Below are 20,305 nucleotides of genomic sequence, written 5' to 3' on the forward strand. Positions count from 1 at the left end.
GAACCTGGACCCAGCCCCGACCCCCTCAGCTCATTCTTCCCAGTCAGTTTATTGTCTGAATAAACCTCTTAACTTTCACCATCGGCTCTAGTCTGCTTTTGGGTACTGAACGAACCCTGACACTCTCTGCTCTTCAATTTCTGTCTTTCAGCCATCGAATTCAAAGGCCTCATCCAAATCAGCTAAATACGCAGCCATGCCACTAAAAAAATATTTGGCATTTTTAATTGCATTTTATTTGTATAGCGTCAAATCCTAACACATTATCTCAGAACACTTTTCAAATGGAGCAGGTTTACACCGTCCCACTTTAAAAAAAAAAATTATATAGAGACTTAAATCCTTTATGTACTCCAACACACGGCTACGTACTATGCCTATGTTTCCACTGTTTCTTGCATCAAGTCACCTAACATCTACCGAGATTTCAAAGGGAGGCTTCTCATTGAGCGAGACTTGGCTGGGACACAGCCGGTCAAGCAAAAGGAATAAAAAATGTTTAATTTCTCAATATGGTTGTGTCAAACACATTTAATAACAATCTGAGCCTATCGGTAGCAAAAACAAGCATTTTTAGTAGATGTATTCTGAGGGTGCACAATTGACCCTTCCTAAGTCCCTTTTTGCCCTGTACCCAAAGAATAGTTGAGCAAGCCTCGGTCAGAACCTCAGTCAACTTTCTCCTTTACTGTAGGCCTTAAGTATGCTATGTTCTAGGCTTATCTATGTTGAAAAGACATTTTAAAGATGGTTAAAAGAAAGCGACATATAGTCACACCTTAAGTTAGCTACCTTTACCTCCCTCTTGGTTTACCTATTTTCATCTACTGTATTTCTTCCTCTACCATCACCCATCTTTCTACACCTATCTCTGTCAATGTCCTCTAATCATAATCTATCTCCACCTAACTCATATCTATCTGCTTTGTCTTTCCACCTTCAGTAAAATCTACCTACCTCTTTACCAGCCCTCTGCCCCTGTCCTTTCAGTCTTCAGTCAGAGCAATATTTGCATCAGACAGAACATAAAGGAAAACTAGAAAGCACATGAAGTAGGAGCTGGTCCTTTGGGAGCTGCTATGTGGAAATCCAGCCTTGTATTATATAGATAGGACAGGACAAAAAGCTTTCATGATGAATAAAGCTGAGCACTAAACTGGAGTTGATTATTATGCAGTGCCAATACATCTTTATCAGGGATTGGTCAACACAATCGGAAAAACACTTTCTTGACTTGTACGCCACAGGATAATTTTTCACTCAAGTGCCATAATTACATGGACGCTTGAGGACACAATTAAATTTATAATGTCAAAAACTGACCTTTAGTAGTTGATTCAGTAGATGTTTGGGCAAACAGCCAATGGTTAAGGTCAGGCAACTAAAACATCTGGTTAAAGGTGTAGTAGGCAAAACCTGTGCAAACCTTCAAATTCTTGTCTCTCTGCTGCCTCCTATCACTCAGCCCCTACCACCACAAGTTGAATGTTAACCGAAGGAGTCACTTGCCCGCCGAAACCTCATAATTGTATGGCCAAGTCTTCACGGCATGAACCTTGCCAAAACGCCAGTGCCCCCACGCCATGACTAGTCTGGCCCTCCAGAGTTCCAGGCTTCAGAGGCTGCTGCCACACCATCTAACATTTAAACATAATGAGCTTGAAGCTCAGTGTGGAGTCTGTGTTTTGTACAAAATACTTTTGTAAGCAATGGAGGAAACGGAAATATATCACACACTGAAGGATTTTCTTCCTTTGAATAAGGCTTTCACTTTCACTTTCTCTAGTGCTGGTAAAGTGCTTAAACAGAGTGTGGAGGCTTTCACCATCTAAGGGATGTGCACGCATTTGTAGAACAGCAGGAATGTCCTCTCTCTGAAATGATATGTGATTGGCCAAAGTCACAGGGTAGATTTTCTAAACCCTGAAAATAGAGTCAAGAGAAGGTGCAGAGGTCTAGTTTTCTCTCAGACAACTTGAATTACAATATGCAGAAAGGTTATTATGGCATGTTTGTCCAGTGAGGCCAAAAAGAAATACTGCCTAACCCAGCTTAAGGAAAGATTGTAGCTATGATTGTAAAATTTTTAACTTCAGCATGAAAGTCAGATGCACTAATGTCCATTTTAAAATTGCATTTTGTAAACTGTGGGGAAACAACACGCTACAGATTGGTTAGGGCAAAAGAAAACAAAACAAGCTCCCCTCCCAATCACAAACTGGAGAACATGAGGACAACAAAAGAAAAATGCCAATTCACTCTGATCATCAGGATAATTATTTGTAAGTTGGCAATAATTACTTTTTACCCCCCTAATACACACACACACACACACACACATGGTTTAGCACTAAAAAGCAGTATCTGAAGAAGAAGAAAAAGTTTACAAAGAGCAGTTCCAGAGGTGCTGACAGCACGGTCAGCCAAACACGTGGCTTCAATGAGTGAGTGGTTTAATGTTCATGAGTGTGTGTGTGTGTGTGTGTGTGTGAGATCTATGTTTCAGTGGGCATTTTGGTATTGGGCTACAGTGTGTGCCCATTACCTTTTGTTGTCCTACTAATCCTATTTAGCATCCTTATTCAGACAAACACAGACATTATGCTCTACACACTCTAAAGCACATATTGTTGATCCTTGATTTCTATATCATGCTCTCCTCATAATTTCCTTGTCTGCTATCAATCTATCTGCATTTCTCTCTCACCCCCCTCTCTCTGGCTGTCCCTCACACAGATTATTGTGCATACTCAATTAATTTCACTTCAATGTATTTTTTTTTGCTTTGTGTGTGTTCATCATTGACTGTTCCTCATTTTCAGTGGGTCACACATACATTCACATTTTCACATAGTAAGCTTGGTGCTGCTGTGGCTGTAATATTTCAGAGTGGACAGAGGTGGCTACTTTTTTGCATACTTGAATGAGCACTTTTTATGACTATCATCAGAGTAAGATGTGGCAGTATTTGAGAACTTGAGAACGGATTAGATTTGCAAATCTAACTACAAATTTGGGGTACTGACAATACACTGATACTCAAACCAAGTTTGGTAATCTTCTCCTTTTCAGTAACTTTAGACATTTGGCAAAGCCATTTCTGCTGTAGAAGGAAGTTGGAAGGTTTCTGAGATAATTATGATGGGAGAGCGGACAAGAAATAAATAAAAAATGCCATATACAACAACCACAAGAGTCGCATGGGTAAGGGGTGGGTGACTTTTGACATGTTCACAAAGTAGTAGAATTGTCAAATATTAAGAGGCTAGCAATTGTAGGTCGATATCCTGCGATATACAATCGATATTTTGTTTCCCAGAAAGTATCGATTTTTCAGCCGCGAGTATCGAATACATTAAGTCCCATTAAAAATAACCCTCGTGTCTGCTGCACTCTGCTCGCTGCCCGTTTCCCCCCGTTCGCTTTGCAGGAAGAGCGATTAGGTCAGCCAGCCGCTAGTGTCGCTGTAGAGCATTTCTAGCAAGTTACCCGTCTAGATACTCCCTTTACACAGACGCCGACGTCTTCTTCTTCCTGGCCTTAAACTACTCGGCTAAGACGGGTACATTTTAATAAAGTTTAAAGTTGTTCTTAGTACTGAAATTATTGGACTGTTTTGAGAAGCCATGTGTAACTATTTACTTACATAGTGCTAACTGGCTACACTCATATGTTCATGCAAATACTGTCAGGAACAGGCCACTTGCACCACTTTTTAAATTTAGATTCAGCTATTATTCCCGAGGGAAAATACTGTGCAAACAGTGCAATACAAAGGGGAAAGAGATACAGGGTTAGATAAAAAATAAGCAAACATAAAAAAAATAAAAGCTAACTAAAATAATCAAAAAGTAACTAAATGCAACCAAAAGCAAGCATTACAGTAACATAAGTTAGAAAAAACTCCCCATTGTTCATTTAATACGCGACTTATTTACTTCAAAGGCTTGTAAGCTACAGTTGCACTTCAATAAATAAACTAATTTATCACCACATGTGGATTCATTTCACATTTGCAACTGTAGACCCTGTCCAGCAGAGCCATATAGTGTAATTCAGTTTTCACGTCATTAAATCAATCCAAGCAATAACCTCCACAAAGAGTCACCAATCAACCCACGCCCTTTAAAATTCTTTCAGAAAATGATCGTAGGTATGAATCGTTACCGTGCTGAAATATCGGATATATAGTACGTGAGCTGGCGAGATTAGTGTATCGCTACAGCCCTACTCACTACTCTCATCAGCAATCCCTGCTTTCAGGGGAAAAGCTTTGAAAACAGCACCAAAACAGTAGAGACAGACAAGTTAGCAACTAGATGCTGAACATAGTGGAACATTTAGCAGCTAAAGAGCCAAATATTTCCCTTAGGAGTTGACAGGGACCAAAAACAGAGATACAAGAGAATGATTATTATCAGGTGGCCAGAAACAAGACTCCAAATGAACGATAATGTTTCTCCGTACATGCTATATTTGTAAATGAGCAACTGCTTGCTAACGAGTTCACCATATCAACTGGGGATCAAGGTGATGATATGTCAATGTTGTGTTCACAGCTCATTTTCACTGTCCCCAAGTGACAAAATAAAAATCTGTTATTATTGCAGGTTTAAATATGTCACAAGTGACAACTTTCCACCAAAGTCAAAGTGGAGTAAATGTATGCGAGTATATTTTCAATTTGGCTTGCTCTACAACCCAAGTTAGATAATGTGAAATATCTTTTGGGCATTACTATTGCTAAAATATTTCAACTATGAATGCATGGCATGGTCTCTCAGCTAACAAAATATAATAGGTGATGTGGTTATAGTTGCCAAGCAAAGAGATATACTGTACAAATTAAAACTGTCAGATAAACTCAGACGGTATTAAACATTTGCTAACAGCTCCTCACACAAAGAAGAAGCTGCAGACAACAAACAGTGAATTATACATAAACTGGTGTGTACTGCTACATGATGTCATTTTGCTGATGCCTTCATCATCCCTACAATGCAGCAAAGCAGATTAGAGGATGAAGGTCATTAGGTCAAGAAATGTTAAAGTTATAATAGAACGGAACATATGTATCACCTACTTGCCAAGTCAGCTAAAACCATGTACTAATTATCCTCTCATTCACAGCTCTATCAGTAGCCCCGATAAAGAACACCATATGTCAGATCAATCCGTAATAAATTATAATCCCTGCCATTAGCCCGGTCTCACATGGCCTCATTAGTAGGTGTTACTAAAGTTGCAGTTTAGATTCTGAAACCTTGTCCTGTCCACTGTCAGCCCTCACAGACAAGCTAATGTGGCCAAAATAGCAGCGCTGCTCCCATGTGACTATTTGTTAAGTCCACTCATATCAGGAGTAAAGCCAGCTCTTTAAGAGGACTACAGGACCATGGAAACATGCAGCCCTCATTTCCCCAGACATGCACACATGTATGTGCTGACACACAAACACACACTAGTGTAAGCAGGCTTATGTATTCTTATGTCTAATTCGGGGAAATGTAAAAATGACCCCTGTGATTCTGAGACAGCGGCAGCAATTGAGACCCTGAATGAAAGAAATGAGGGCAACCATATTCATCGCACATCATCACAACACAGCCCGACAGACGCATACACACAGGCGAGACATGATAGGGTGGTTTAGGTATTCCTGTGTCTAATTCTGGGAAATGATTTGTGATTCTTGAGACAAGAGGAATGATGCAGAACCTGAATGAGGGACACCAGGGGCAACAATATTTACTTAGACTTCATTACAAGCACACGCACCCTCGCACAAAAGTACTCCCAGAGGTTTAACCTAAACCCAACTCTGACCTCTCCACACCCTCGGCTCTGTTACCCAAGCCCGCTTCTATCCTTCACTCTGCATGCCATCCAATAATGTCAACTACGAGCTCCTGTCAGGCTGTTTTTAAACACAAGGACAGAGACTCAATTACAGCAGAATGGCTCTCAGGAGTCATCCTCCATCCTGAGACACACACACCTGCTAATGGTTGTCAGATTTGCAGGCAAAAGGGTCAAAGGTCAAACCAATCTGCGTTCCACAACAATCAGCAGCTTCCACCGGCCTCTGTTGTTAACATCACTCGATTAGGAGGATGTACACACACTAACACACTCATACAGTTTGTGTTCAGAGACAAGAGAAGGTTCACATGCTTTCGAAATCAAAGAATGTCATAAAAGTGGAAAAACAAAAAAAAGAAATTGGGAAAAAAATGAAATCTGATTCATTCAGTGTCCTTCCTTACATAATGTGCAGTATAATTTGTCGCTAACGGCCTCTAACTTCAAAACAATAACAAAAACGTAGTTTGATGACGTTCTGAGGTAGCACGGGATCATGGGAGTTGCTGACTTCATTGTTAAACCACCACCATTACCATGAAAATCTATCAAACATGACTCACGTTCACGACGAGGCAAGTTTTATTCATGTTACATTTAGCCACGTTCACGGACTTCCTTCCTCACTCTCTGATGTATCCCAAGTTTCCCTGGAAGTTATAGCATCTAGAGAGAATAAAGGCGGTATGTAGCCATTGACAGTTGACCAAAAATAAACACACCGTTATCGTTAAATACAATTATGGACAAATTAGGTTGGGAATGTTACTTATTCTATCTTTAAACACACCAAAGCGAAAGATGAACTACACTCCCAGCAAAGCAGCTTTGGTGGTGCCCTTGATTGTTAACAGAGACTTCACTATTTGCTATGACTGGCAACATTAACACTAGCATAGAAAATTAACACCAACGACCAGCCAAATGCTGTTTTTCCTGCAACTGATCTCTGATCTCCAAGATAGTCGGCAGAAAATCCTGCTTTCTCCAAGTTTTATTTGCTGTTTGTCCGTTGAAGTCATAGATCCACCAGCCAGTGTTGGATGGACAATAAAAGTCTTCCTGGCATGACAAATGCATTTATCAGCCTATTATAACCACATGCGTGTAAGTTGTCCGAGTTTCGTATATCTGTTTCTCTGCACCCAACTGTTCTTTGGCGAACATACAAAAGAACCCAAAATAACGCTGAGGGGTTGAGGGGGACATCAATCTGTAGCTGTGTAATCCTAAACCTTCACCTTCCTCTTAATACCCATCATCCCCCCTTTAATACCCACACATACCAGGACAGAGTAGGGCCACAACAAATGGTCCCCCGACAAAGGGCAGAGTTCGGCCAGTAGCACTTGTGCTCTCACACGCATAGACACATGTACATCAACACATACATGCAGACACAGATAGATGCAAGACATGCTCAAGGAACACACACAAGAGTGAGGAGGGGAGCTAAGTGGGGGCTTTACCCTCTTAACTTGGCAAGTCTGATCAGAAGAGGGTCTGTCATCCCCCTTATCTGAACCCTCCCGGGGGCTGAGAAACCACTGTGGCCCCCAGCCTGACCCGTCCAGCCCCAGGGGGGGTTTAAGGCCTCAATTTAAAACGAGAGTGAGAGAAAGATGAGAGCTAAGCCAATCAATAAATACACAGAACACATGCACATTCACTCGTCCAAACAGATGAAGGGAGCGCGCTGAGGGTGGATTTACACTGCGGACAGAGTAGTGGTCGGTGTACGTGTTACAATTACAAAAATAAAAAGCCTCCTAAATCATGATATGAAAGTAGAGTGCAAATGTGACGATAAAATGGGGGCGGAGGTGCAAACGGCAATACCCACAAATACACAAGAAACCCCGCTATAAATGCCAGCTGGCCTTTCTGGCCCGCTGCAGTCGGAAACTACCAAGAACTACTTGGCTTACGGTTAATTTAACTTTAGGGCTCCATACAAATTCAATAAAACGGCTTCATTTTGTTTAAACTGGTGCCCGAACCAGAGTGTCAGAGTGTGACGGCACATATACTGGTAACACAGTTTATGGTTTTATAGAAGCTGGCTTTACTTTGGTATAGTCAATCCAGCTAGTGAAAAAAAATTTACTATAATATAAAAATATTTCTAAATGCAGTTTTAAACAGCAGATTGTGACTGAATGAAAAGTGAATCTGAAAAACCTGAAAAAAAGTCCAGTTCGACCAACTGGATGAGGAATGTTTGCAATGGTTAACTTGAGGCTTTGATGTGAAGATTTACAACAGAAGATCTCACAAATAAATATACAAATATAGATTTCCCAGAGCATTATATTATCCTCAACATTTTTTACAGCATCTTATTTACAGCAGGGCTCCCTGGTTGTGTTGATGCCAAGCTCTCCCTAAACACACAACCTGCAATATAAATAGATGTGTGTCTAGGATCTTGGATACAAAGTAAACAAAACACTAAGATAGTGCAAAAGGGAATCTCCTGCTACCTCAGCGTGTTAAAGTCTATGCTGTGTACTCAGCACACTGTGGGTTCAGATCTGACTGATGACCTTTGGATCCACGTCTCTCCAATTTGTCATATTACTCCCCACTGTATGCAATGTTCTAATGCAGGACAGTCCTTATTAAATACAATCTAATTTGTTTCACGGTCCCTTCAGCATACTGGGTAACTTCAGAAGGCTGAGAAAAACGCTGGCGGTAAAGTAGGGTTCAAGAGTAGTTTTAACTGATTTGAAACTATTTAAAATGAACATAAATCAGATAATCAGATTATGTCAACACAGTAAGTGTTATTTCTGGCCTAAAGTCGGTACATAAACAAAATTGTTCAGACTATACTGTACAAAATGCAGCAGCATGTTGATTGTCCAAATAAAAGGCCCTTTATTTGCCTTTAAGTTTTAGCATAGAGTTTAAGATTCTGCCTTCAATTTTTAGACACAAAACTTCAATGTTTCCTTTTAAACTATTGTCACTGGTTTTTGATTTGTTCACTTCTGGAACAGCCGTTGAGAGTGACAGCTTCTCACAAAACCTTCAAATATATATTTTCATCCTGCGTTTACATTGTTTACATTAACAATTGTTAAACAACAGTGAATCCAAATAGGAAATGTTTGTTCAATTACCTCCTCGACTTTCCTCTGACAACAATCTGCTTAGTTGTGGAGCCTACAGCTCTGTGGCACAGAATACTTTTGGTTACTCATGTGGTGTAAGCAGTGCAGTCAGTGAGAAAATAGCAAGGGATACTGAGATAAATATTTTGAACCCAAACTGTTACCTTTGAGCTACTAAACACTTGGGTTGTGCTACAAGAGCTGTTTGGAGAAATTTGGAAGATATTTCGTGTTATTTTTGGTGAAGTTTTAGAAAGATCAATTAAACAAGTCATGTTTGGTATGTCCTCAGTCCTCAGGGATTTTTGATTAACACATAGTATAAATATTACAAAATTTGAACATAGGTGATTTATTTAAGGCTCCTAAACTAATAGGAGTACAAACCAGAATTAACTATATTTAAATATTCTGTTTTTACATGCCTGCACACAACTTGCAAAGTGCAGCAGCGTCACCATTTCAGACAATAGAAATGTAGCCGACTTCTTGGCTGAGAGTAGTGACACTTCCTCGACAAAATAAAGCCAGAACAAGGTAAAATGTAATTAACCCATCCACCTCTGGCTGTTGACCAAGATACAAGCAGTAAGTCTGCAAGGAGAGAAACTCCCACCTGTCCCAGCGAATCAAATGTGCACCTTTTACAATGTAGCTCTGTCAGCTGAACAACGAGCGTGACTGGAGGCACAAACGGACTGACAAAATGACACACACACGCACACACACCGAGTTACTGCCCTGCCCTCTATTAGGGAACACAATGAGTGTGTAAGGGGATCTTAATGAAGGACTCCCCTGAGGCAAAGCTCGACGCCTCTGCTGAGGATGTGTACTGTTAGAGCTCATTAAATGAACATGAGTACTACCACTGACATGGTGGGAGTGTGTGTGTGTGTGTGTGTGTGTGTGTGGTGTTCTGTTACAATACCAGATTTAGCTGTTTGTGTCATGCAGTACACATGCACCAATTTATTGAGTGTGCACGCTCATGTTGTTCCATTTGTGTGTGTTGAAGGGACACAATCAGACTTTACGCGGTGAGTGTGAGCTTCGTGTGTGTGCCTGTGGCATTTTGTTACCGGAAAATACTTACATAGAGCTATTGATATCACGGATAATACAAGTCTCTTATTCTGACAAAAATAACTTGAAGGAATAATCGTATTTAGAACAGGGAAGGGCACAGGGTGAGGGAAAAAGAGATAGTTCTGTGGAGAGAAAGGATGACAACGTGATGTGAGACAAGAGAAAACCAAAAAAGAAATAGAAGATTTGGAAAAAGTCATAAAGAAAATAGAATAGTGGAAGGAGGTGCACTGTGGAAAATGATGTAGCAGTGCCCTCTTGTGGCTTAAAATGGTTTTAAAAAAACCGATGTGTTTATGTACAATATGTGCGTTTGACTCACCTCTCTACCCTTGTGCGTGACCAGGGCAGCCAGTGGCTTTGCGTAGAAGCGGCTGTAACTGAATCCCAGGCAGCCGTACATACTGTTAGCAGTCAGCTTCAGAGCCTTCTGGCGAATGTCATACTGATGGACACAGACTCAAATTAGGCCAAACAGATGCAACTCCTTAATTATGAAGACACGATAGGTTAGCAGTTGTCTCAGTGGTAAATACAAATGGTTGACAATAGAAGGAGTGTGATTATAGGCACATCTAAGGTAGGAAAGGCTAATGAGATATTCATCACCATGGGTGGGTCAGATGGTTAACCACACCTGTTATTATCGTCTATCAGCCTTGTGGTAGCCTTTTTAATCCATTTAAACCTAAGATCTGACTGGGATCCAAATATTTGTCTATTCAAATACATTTGTGGTTTGTCTGTATTCTGTTTTATTTATTTCATCCGAAAAGTTACAAAAGTATGCTCATCCAAACATGATAAATACAACGTGCTGGACTGAAGTATATGCGAGTATGCAGTCTACTTTTTTATTATTCATTTCACTGAAATGAAAATGGTTGACAATTTTGTCAAACAGCACTACTGTGCCTACTAAACAGCTATTTGCATGTCTTCACTGAGAGCAGAAGATTATATAATGCACTAAAAGATGTCCAACTGCTGTCCATCTGTACGCTCAGCATGATCGAAACAGTCATCTTTCCACTAATATATGGTTAAATAAATATGCTTCAGCAAAACAATGACTGTTTGGAACATAATAAGCATACAGATGGACAGAGAAGAAGTCAATTATGCTGCAGGAGTGGTCTGAGGAGTTTCTGTGGACATCATGATGCTTTTTTTCCACCATAAGAAACCGGTCACCAATTCTATTATTTGTAAGTGACATAAATTTAAACGGACTACAATCACAGCAGCGAACAATAAACCTTTTATAGCCCTTACAGCCTCCACAGGGTATGTGTTGAACACCCAAAAGATTGTGTGTGGAGTATCACTTGATACAACATGTACAGTACAGCATGTAACGTGAGTTTCAGTGTGAACTTTAAGTTTGTGTGTGTGTGTGTGTGTGTGTGTGTGTACCTACCTGCAGGTAGAGGTCTGGGTTGATGTCTTGCTGTTTCATCAGCTGTTTGACCTGTTTACGCCGCTCGACCAGCTTCCTGATTTCTTTGGGCAGGATTCCCATATCCAGGTTTAAATCTGGAATCTCGGGAATCTCCTCTGCCTCGTCCTCCTGTAACCACGGAAACAAGACTTGGAAGTGAGCTGGAACTTTGGGAAGAAGAAAGTCAGGCTGGGGACCAGGATGTTGAGGCTGTTCAAACCTCTGTAACTGGCCCGTGGGATGAATCTATAAATCATGTCTGGTCTTCATTATTCATTTATTAATGAATCAATTACACAAACACCTGCCTCTACAGTAAACATGTGAGCACACACACACACACACCTCATTTTTCTTCTGTGTGCTGTGAGCCTCCCTCTGCACAGTGGTGAAGCAGATGTTGAACTCTTGGATGATGGAGGGATACAGGCTATTGAAGTCAAGCAGCAGCACAAACTTGTCGTAGAAACCTATACAGAGAGAGAGGGAGGTTATAGAAATATGTAAACAGACATACATATGAGATAAATACAGATTTTAAACTCAAAACATCGACTTACCAACTTTAGGATCCAGCACCAGACCTCCAGCATAGGCTGCCTTCTTCTTCCGCTTGCCTTTACCTGCATCCACATCTTCTTCTCCCTCAACCTGGGACACAGGAACAAAGACAAATTTGTGACATGACAGTACATTAATAAAGAGAAGCTGTGTGTGATTGTGTGTGGCCTTACCGTGTCCAGCTGGGCCTTTCTAAAGGAGGGTTTGTCAGGGACTATGTAGTTTTTGTCGTGGAAGGCATGAAGCAAGAGGAACTCATTCCTCTCAGAGCGACCGCCCATCAGAGTACGAGACTGCAGAGAAGAAGCAGGAAAACATCGGGTGATTGAAGCAAATAACTTTATCAAAAGGAAAAGAGTCGTAGACCAGAGATTGCATATGACTTCTAAGTGTAAAATGTCATTTTAACCCACCGCATTGTGTTTTGTAGTTCTCCCCAACAAACTTTTCTCGTCATTCACAAGAGAACAGTCTTGCTTTTGTCTGCAAACTGTTTAGTTTCTGACTTCAATTTTCAGTATTTGTATTTCAATGGTGAAACAAGCGAGAAGAGCTGCTGCCTTGAATTTAAAAACCGCAACAATCTGCCATCCCAGGTTCTTTTGTCATTTGTGTTTTTTAAAAATGCTTTTTTCAAATAAAGTTGGTACTGCACACATTTTTGATTCTGGGAGCTAAGCAGGTGCATTTTATGCACGTCAGTTATTAGGATGCGGATAACCTGACATTCAGCAAATTGTGAAGTGACTGCAGTTTTGTTATTTGCATTCTGTTTGAGCTGAGCAATACTGGGCTGTGACATCTGATGTATATTTTTCCAGCTGGGTATTTAAGAATAGCAAAGAAAAAAGTGTTCTCATGTGTTACCATGACATTGCCAGCAATGTTGGTGATCTGCAGGGCCAGCGGCAGCACGTTGAGCTCACACATCATCTGCAGGATCAGCTTAGCGTCTGTCCATGTCAACTCCAACAGGTAAAGCAGGTGAGGAGAGTCACTGACAGACAAACACAGATAGGACATTTTAGGATACGCACACTTTTTTGAGTTCACATAATGTGGGGGCGGCTGTGGCTCAGAGGTAGAGCGGGTCGTCCCCCAATCAGAAGGTTGTTGGTTCGATCCCCGGCTCCTCCTGCCACGTGTGGAAGTACCCTTAAACTGGCATGTGTCGAAGTATCCTTGAGCCAAGAAATCTGAACCTGCAATGCATGTGTGATGTGTATGAATGTGTTAGGTTTCGTTCGATGTTCCGATGACTTTGGACATGGACTTTGGACTTTGCCATCGCTGGTGAAGTTGTGTGAAAGGGTGAATTGGCATGTAGTGTAAAAGCGCTTTGAGTGGTCCGGAAGACTAGAAAAGAGCGCTTATAAACAAGTACCAGGTCCATTTACCATAATAATACTAATTACAATAAATCAAAGGAGTTACAGTCAGTGTTATGTCATACTTTTGTGTTAGTGAGAGGAACACATCTCTTTTTCTGATTTGGTTGAACTGAACCTTTAAGGACAAACAAACCTGTAGAGATTCTTAATGTTTTCCTGAGGGACGGTGGCTCTCTCCATCTTCAGCACCTGCGCAGCCAATTCAGTCAGATGGTAACTTTTACAACGAATCAGCTCCTTGGCTGAGATCTCCACGTCGCACACCAGGCGGCCACAGGTTGCGCTCTTCTCTGCAAAGGCACCACGACCCTGGCAAGGACAACAGTGTTTAGTGATGTACACAGTAATATCATAAAGACACCAGAAAAACAAACGTATACTGCAAAGGATCTTTATTCTTCTTACTCCTAGTTTGGGCATGTTGGCCCTCCTGAGGCGTCCCATCTTAGACCAGTGGGGAACCTTGCACACATTGATCCTCTGCAGAATCACTTCAAGGTCAAAGCCAAAGATGTCGTGACCCTACAGAGAAGCAATAAGGATAAGCATTCAAAATTTTTACCCATGATGAAACACTGCACCTTAATCTTGACTTACTGTGCATCTTATATTTTAATTTCTAGGATGCTTATCTGTAATGATTCAGGAAATTGCATAAAAATCTCTCTGTCCCAACATCTTCTACTCACCACCAGCACATCGGGGTCAATTTTGTGCATCTTGGCCAGGAAGAAGCCAAGCAGGGTCCGCTCTGTAGCAGCAATCTCCACTTTCCCATTCTAACAGAGAAAGGGCGTCACGCCATCAATGAGTCACATATATTGAAGAAAAGTCTTCATCAAATATACTCATTATACATTCATTCTAATAATATTAACCTTTTATACAAATTATACTAAATTAAACTTTCTGCAAAGTGCTCTGGAAACTGCTTTTATTTAAGCGTCACATGCATAGGCACTTCCCATCCTGCTACATCTGTAAAATCCCTGTAAATTAGTAAACAATGATCTTTCTCAAAATATCAAGACAACATTGTTCCTGTTTCTGTTCAAGACTAGTACAAACAAGCTGAAATCCACATTAACTCAACAATCTCCTGGCCACTCACCTTCTTCTTCACAGCCTCTTTGAAGTCGTAGGGGAAGATACAGTCAGCTGGTTTGCTGACCACTGCAAAGACAACATTTTAACAATTTCCAAATGTTTGTCATTTAATGTTCCCATACATTTCCATTGTAATGCATTCATGCAATAAACAATAGTATGAGTATAAATAACTAACCACAAAAATGGGTCTGGTATGGAGGTTGAGGTGGTGCTTTATCCATATAGAACTGATAGTGGACCAGAGCAGCCAGGGACACAATCTGCAGAGGAACAATTATATCATCAGGTCCTTGCTCACTCATCAGTCTGTCTCAACACACCATAAATTGACACGGCTACATAATGAAACTAAATCATTGTATCACTGTCCACTATATTTCCTGCTAAAAGGGAAAGGGTATATTTGAATGTGTGTGCAGCTGGAAGTGTTCTGACCTCGTTGTGGTGGGTCTTGGGGTTCTGGATGGTCTTGAGGCTGATGGACATGACAGTGATGGGTGGGGGCGACAGGTCTTTGACCACAGTGACTAGGTCACTCCTCAGGGCCAGAGCCTCCACTTTACACCAGCTGACCGGCTGGCTGATCAGCTCTAACACAGACACAAGGGGGTACACGAGAATTTTTAAAATTCAAAATAATTTCTATATGAACTTCTGATATCTCCAACAGGAGGTTGCAACATGAAATTAATTGTACTTCTAAATATCAGAATCCTTCAAATGCAAATCCAGCTGTACTAAATACAGGGTGTCCTATCAGTTATTCAAACACATTTATTATTACAAATTCTGGACAAAGGAACATCCTCCTCCTTACGTGGTGTTTTGATGTCCAGCCAGCAAGGCCCTTTGATCTTCCTGCTGAGGAGGAAGTGCTCCAGACTGGAAGTGTTGGTTCCAAAAATGTGGGAAAAGGTCGCCCCCTTAAGGTCCAAAGGCAGCGCAGGGAACTCAGCCTGCAATATTTAAGACACAGACAAACAGGCAATGATAAATAAAAAAACAGCTATAGCTATACAGCCTGAACAGCTAGAGAGGGTGTGTGTGTGTGTGCACATCCACTCACAGAATATCTGACTTCCAGGTACTCGCACTGACTGGGCACATCAGGAATTTCAAAAGCATAGTTCTTCTCCACTTTCTGCGGAAAGAGAAACACAGAAAACAAGCACCACTTACAAACACGTCGAACAGGCCAATTGTCTGGAAATTACATTTATGCTTTACAGTCAGGTAACTAAGGTTAGCACTGACCTTAGACTTGAACTTCATGATCCGGAACTTCTCAGAGAGGTCATTAAACTCCTGGTAGACGTCCATCAGTCCAACAGGAGTGTCTGACACCTCTCCAGTCTTAGTGTTCACCTTCTGTTTATGGAAACACAACCAAACAATTTAAAGAATTCCTTTGAAAAAACAACATAAGAGATGGTTTCCCTATTTTGTGTGCTCATAATACTACTGAGTTACTACAACATATCTAAATAGGTTTTTTTTAACAATGCATATAAAAGGGAAGAAAACTGTTTCTTAAAGCATGTCCATCTGCAAGGATAGTGGCAGTAATGTGACAGAGCAAGAAACTCACATATTCGCGAGGCAGGAAGTACATGGTCCGCTCAATGTTCTTGACAGTAACACAGCAGCTGACGTGAGACTTTGCAGACTCAATCCAAACTTTTCCAAACAAGTAGACCACACCTAGGGGGACAGTTAAATTCAAATATCAGAAAATGCTCTACAAAGCTGAACAGGATCTTTGGATTATGGAATTACATGATAGTATCCACTGTATATATATTCACTCCTGTGGGAATATGCCTTACCTGGTTGGCTGTAGGGGTCTTCGAAGGCATCCAACCAATAGAAACGGAAAACCTGCTCCCCGTCTGCACCTTCCACCAGCGGGAGTTGGCTAGAGTCAACCTGTATCTCTGCTTGAGCCTCGCTGCCTACACCTTCCTCCTCTTGTCCCCAAGAGCTTCCGATCCTGCTTGATCTGGAAAAGGAAGGAGGACGGCGAAACTGAAGTTTGTGCTACGCCGTTTTCAAAGTCTTTACACGTTAGCTCAGTATAATGTATGCACAGCATTTCAAGATTGAGACAAAAAAAATCCAAAAGTAAAAGTAATTTAAGCAGATAAAAGACTTACAATAAGACGGGGTCCTGAGGCTCGGATTTGGGCTCCACTTTAACTGCCACCTGTGCTGCTGCTGCTTTAAATTCATCATCATCTTTCATTGCAGGCTTCTCCTCCTCAACCCCGACCTCCATTGGCTCATCGAAGTCCACCCCATCAAATGCCAGAGAGTCACTCACTGAGAAACACATTGTCATAAAAGTTAAGGTGCTAGAAGAGAGATAAAGAGCAAAAGGCTAGCAGATAGCTGTATTTGCCTTTCTTACCTTCCTCTTCCACTGCCTCCACTTTTGCTTTCTGCTTCTCCACAGGAAGAGCAGGTGTAGGGGCAGGGAGGCGGGCTGATGACCTGGGAGTTGGGTCAGAAGGCGGCGGCCTGACAACTTTGGCCTTTGACCCCGTAGCTGAGGATGACTCCTGTTAAGGGACATAAAATATCTTGTAATTATTGAATTAAAAACATAATTTCGTCAGTGACATAGTTTACAGATACTTCCAATCATGTGGTTCAAATATGTTTAAAGTCTATGGCAGATAATTATGATTGGTTTAAGGATACCTTTGGTATCTGAGGTTTGATGGAAAAGGGGTTCAAGGGTGATCCAAGAGACTTCTTTTTCTTCAGAGTGACCACTGGTGGAGGAGTCAGAAGAGTCGGTTTCTGAGTACACAGACGGAGAGACAGATGTTTTAAAGGCAAACGTCACAACCTATCAGATTAGGTAGGGACAATAAAGAGGCTATGAAGAACAAAGAAGACTGTAAAATAACTACAAAGGTTAAAGGTTTAATTCTTAGATCAACACTTTGTGTTTATTCATCCTTTTGTGCAACCAAAGTGAGAAAATCAAATGCATTAGTTGACATTGAATTGTGTTTGAATACATTCTGGATGATATGGTACCAACCTCAGAGTGCAAGTCCTGTAAGATATCTCCTAAAAGGTCATCTTTGGACAGGTCCACGTCTTTCTGCAAGAGACAACATTATGCTTACATATGTCCATAACACAATTTCGATAATATTTCAATTAATTGTGCAGCCCTAACAGGAGCAAACACCGAAGCAAGTCATTGATGCCAGCAGGAACATACCTCAGCAGGCCTCTTGACATTACTGTTCATGAAGAGGCTCTTAATGGTGTTGGGTTTGGCTACAACAGATTTCTTTACATTTTTCTTGGAGTCTGCTCCTTTAGCGCCTTTTTTCCCTGCGAACACAAAAAAAAAATCATTCTTTGTACAAAATGATTTACTGTACATTGTCCCACACTCAAAATACACATACACTGTTGTGTGCTGTAATACTGTATGAATGTTTACCTTTGTTGTTCTCGACAACATCATCATCCAAATCATCGTCAAAGATTTCTCTTCCATCCTCCACATATCCAGTTCCATCTGAGAGGAGAAGAGAAAGATTCACATCAGACCTCCACATCACACATATTCCCACAGAAGGATCAGAGTGGCCAGAATTAGCTGTCAACTATTTTAATAATTGATGAATTGATTTACATCATTGAGAAAAAAACTCAAATTTCTCTGATTTCAGATCCTCAAATGTGACTATTTTCTGGTTTCTTTATTCTTCTATGACAGTAAATGGATTTTCTTTGTGTTGTGGACGAAACAAAAGATGATTTGAACCTTGGCCTTTGGAAAACAGTGACATTTTTACCATCTTATATAACGGATAATAAAAGTAGTTAGTTGCAGCCCTACAGAGGATACAGAAGACTGATACTCACCATCATCAATAATCCAATCATCCTCTTGTCTTTCTCGTACCATCTTCGAGTACTGCTGCTCGTCCACTTCTTCATACACACTTGTAAACTCCTCCACCTGGAAAACATGTAGGGTTGGTTATCAATTCATCACATTATTCTCTCAATTAACTGTTCTGTAAAATGGCCATCTGAATGTCCCAGAGCCGCGGGTGCTTGATGAACGATTATCAAAACTGTGGTCAATGAATTATCCGTCAGTCAAACCACTGATTAATCAACCAATCTTTTTGTAATCTAAAGCAGAGCACTGACTTTCTCAAAGGTAGACAGTCTCATGTGCGGAAAAGTCTGATGTGTAATTCAGTATTTCATTGAAACCGCTCATACTTGAGTGAAATGTGATATAATTTGAATAGACATTTCCCATGTAGCTCCTTTGTACACCATTTTCTTTCCAGGCACAGTGGGAACAATTCATCCTCAGAGGCTGTTTGGTAGATCCAAAGAGAAAGTCAGCACAAACTAATGGATCCTAACAAGTAAGGTGATTATTCTCTGCAATGTACTGCACCCTTAAGTCGATTAACATAAAGTCGCCACACACCGAGTTGAATTACACACAAACAATTACACACAGGTTGCAGAACATCCACTGTTCCGCACATATATAAGCAACAAGGCGTAACTTCCTCACCTCATATTTGATCTTCTCCCCCATCTTGGCTTTCTTGAGCTGCTCCAGCGCTGACTTCCTCCCCACCTTCTCCCTCTTCTCCCGTCTGGAGCGAGACTTTGCCAGACCACAGGCATCACCTCCGTCGTCTGAGGAGGAAGAGGAGGAAGAGGAGGACACATGGACATGACGGCGCAGCAGCAGGTATGACCATGACAGTTTGAGTCGCAGAGGTTTATCCCCAAGAGATACTCCTCTCATGCCACATGATGCAGGGAATAGTTTGAGGAGCGCAGGCGCAAAACACGGCTTCTTTTGCCCTCTGAAACACTACTTTAAGGCGTTTTGTTACAGTTAGTTCAACAATAATGGGATTTATCACACACAGCGCCATTAAAGTTGCAGTGGAAACAAAGTCAAGTCAGAAAATAGCAGACGGCAACAGCAGCGCACCGTGGTTAGCTCACATCACCCAGCTTAAACTATCTTAACTATCTTAGGCTTTAGCAACACTAGAGTCGTATTTACCAGTAAAACTGTCATCTTAACTAGTTAACGCACTTAAATACACATATAGCAGCAAAGGCCTACGCGTGTCCCTTTGTAGTATGACAGCGAAGCTAAAGTGTTAGCTAATTTCTCCTCCAGTTTAAACTCAGCTGACAAGCGCCGCGACACACAAACTCACCGCCGTCCGGACCGTCCGTGTCTTTGTCTGGGTTCGATACCGGAGCCATGACTTTAACGTTTCTGCCTTTAACGTTTCTGCCTTTAAGTTTGCTCAGTGACAGCCGCTCAACGCCGGCGACAGTAGGTCAACACAACAACAGGACAGTCCGCGCCAAATCGTCTTCCCGGGGAAAGTCATACGCAGGAAGTGACATCACAGCGCTGTCAGCCAATGACATGAAGCGACGTCTCCGCTCTTGTCCGCACGGTGGCGCTGTTGTTCAGTGTAACCGTGTTGTTTACTCCACAGGCTCGCAACCAAATTTTAAAAAAGTACAGTATTTTTACAGGATGAGTTTTTAATTTACAACATGTGTCTGACAGAAATGGTAAATTACTCTGTAGATTAAGATTTGACTTGCGAAAACATAATGTTATGACTTAGACTTAGACTTTATTTGTCATTTGGATTTGCATCAAAATGAAATTTCGCTGCAATGGCACATAGCACAGCAGG

The 20,305-nt window shown here is 41.2% G+C and overlaps 1 protein-coding gene across 1 annotated transcript in view; it reads right to left on the reverse strand.

Moving 5' to 3' along the window:
• The window catches only part of pola1 (polymerase (DNA directed), alpha 1), a gene marked incomplete at its 3' end in the record, with an annotated part of 42,550 nt that extends 22,578 nt beyond the window's left edge, over positions 1 to 19,972 (reverse strand). The window contains 26 exon segments of the mRNA XM_035653674.1: positions 10,393 to 10,515; positions 11,491 to 11,640; positions 11,857 to 11,981; positions 12,072 to 12,162; positions 12,246 to 12,365; positions 12,940 to 13,069; positions 13,597 to 13,772; positions 13,869 to 13,985; positions 14,153 to 14,242; positions 14,575 to 14,636; positions 14,749 to 14,833; positions 15,009 to 15,163; positions 15,391 to 15,529; positions 15,640 to 15,714; positions 15,828 to 15,941; positions 16,162 to 16,274; positions 16,400 to 16,572; positions 16,727 to 16,892; positions 16,981 to 17,131; positions 17,274 to 17,375; positions 17,623 to 17,685; positions 17,809 to 17,924; positions 18,037 to 18,114; positions 18,465 to 18,561; positions 19,141 to 19,268; positions 19,808 to 19,972. Coding sequence (XP_035509567.1) covers positions 10,393 to 10,515; positions 11,491 to 11,640; positions 11,857 to 11,981; positions 12,072 to 12,162; positions 12,246 to 12,365; positions 12,940 to 13,069; positions 13,597 to 13,772; positions 13,869 to 13,985; positions 14,153 to 14,242; positions 14,575 to 14,636; positions 14,749 to 14,833; positions 15,009 to 15,163; positions 15,391 to 15,529; positions 15,640 to 15,714; positions 15,828 to 15,941; positions 16,162 to 16,274; positions 16,400 to 16,572; positions 16,727 to 16,892; positions 16,981 to 17,131; positions 17,274 to 17,375; positions 17,623 to 17,685; positions 17,809 to 17,924; positions 18,037 to 18,114; positions 18,465 to 18,561; positions 19,141 to 19,268; positions 19,808 to 19,856 — 2,988 coding nt within the window.
• Positions 19,973 to 20,305: the final 333 nt, after the last annotated feature.

Source organism: Morone saxatilis, unplaced genomic scaffold (genome assembly GCF_004916995.1).
Source record: "Morone saxatilis isolate NCDOM2014 unplaced genomic scaffold, NCSU_SB_2.0 Contig0, whole genome shotgun sequence".
Lineage (NCBI taxonomy): Eukaryota > Metazoa > Chordata > Actinopteri > Moronidae > Morone > Morone saxatilis.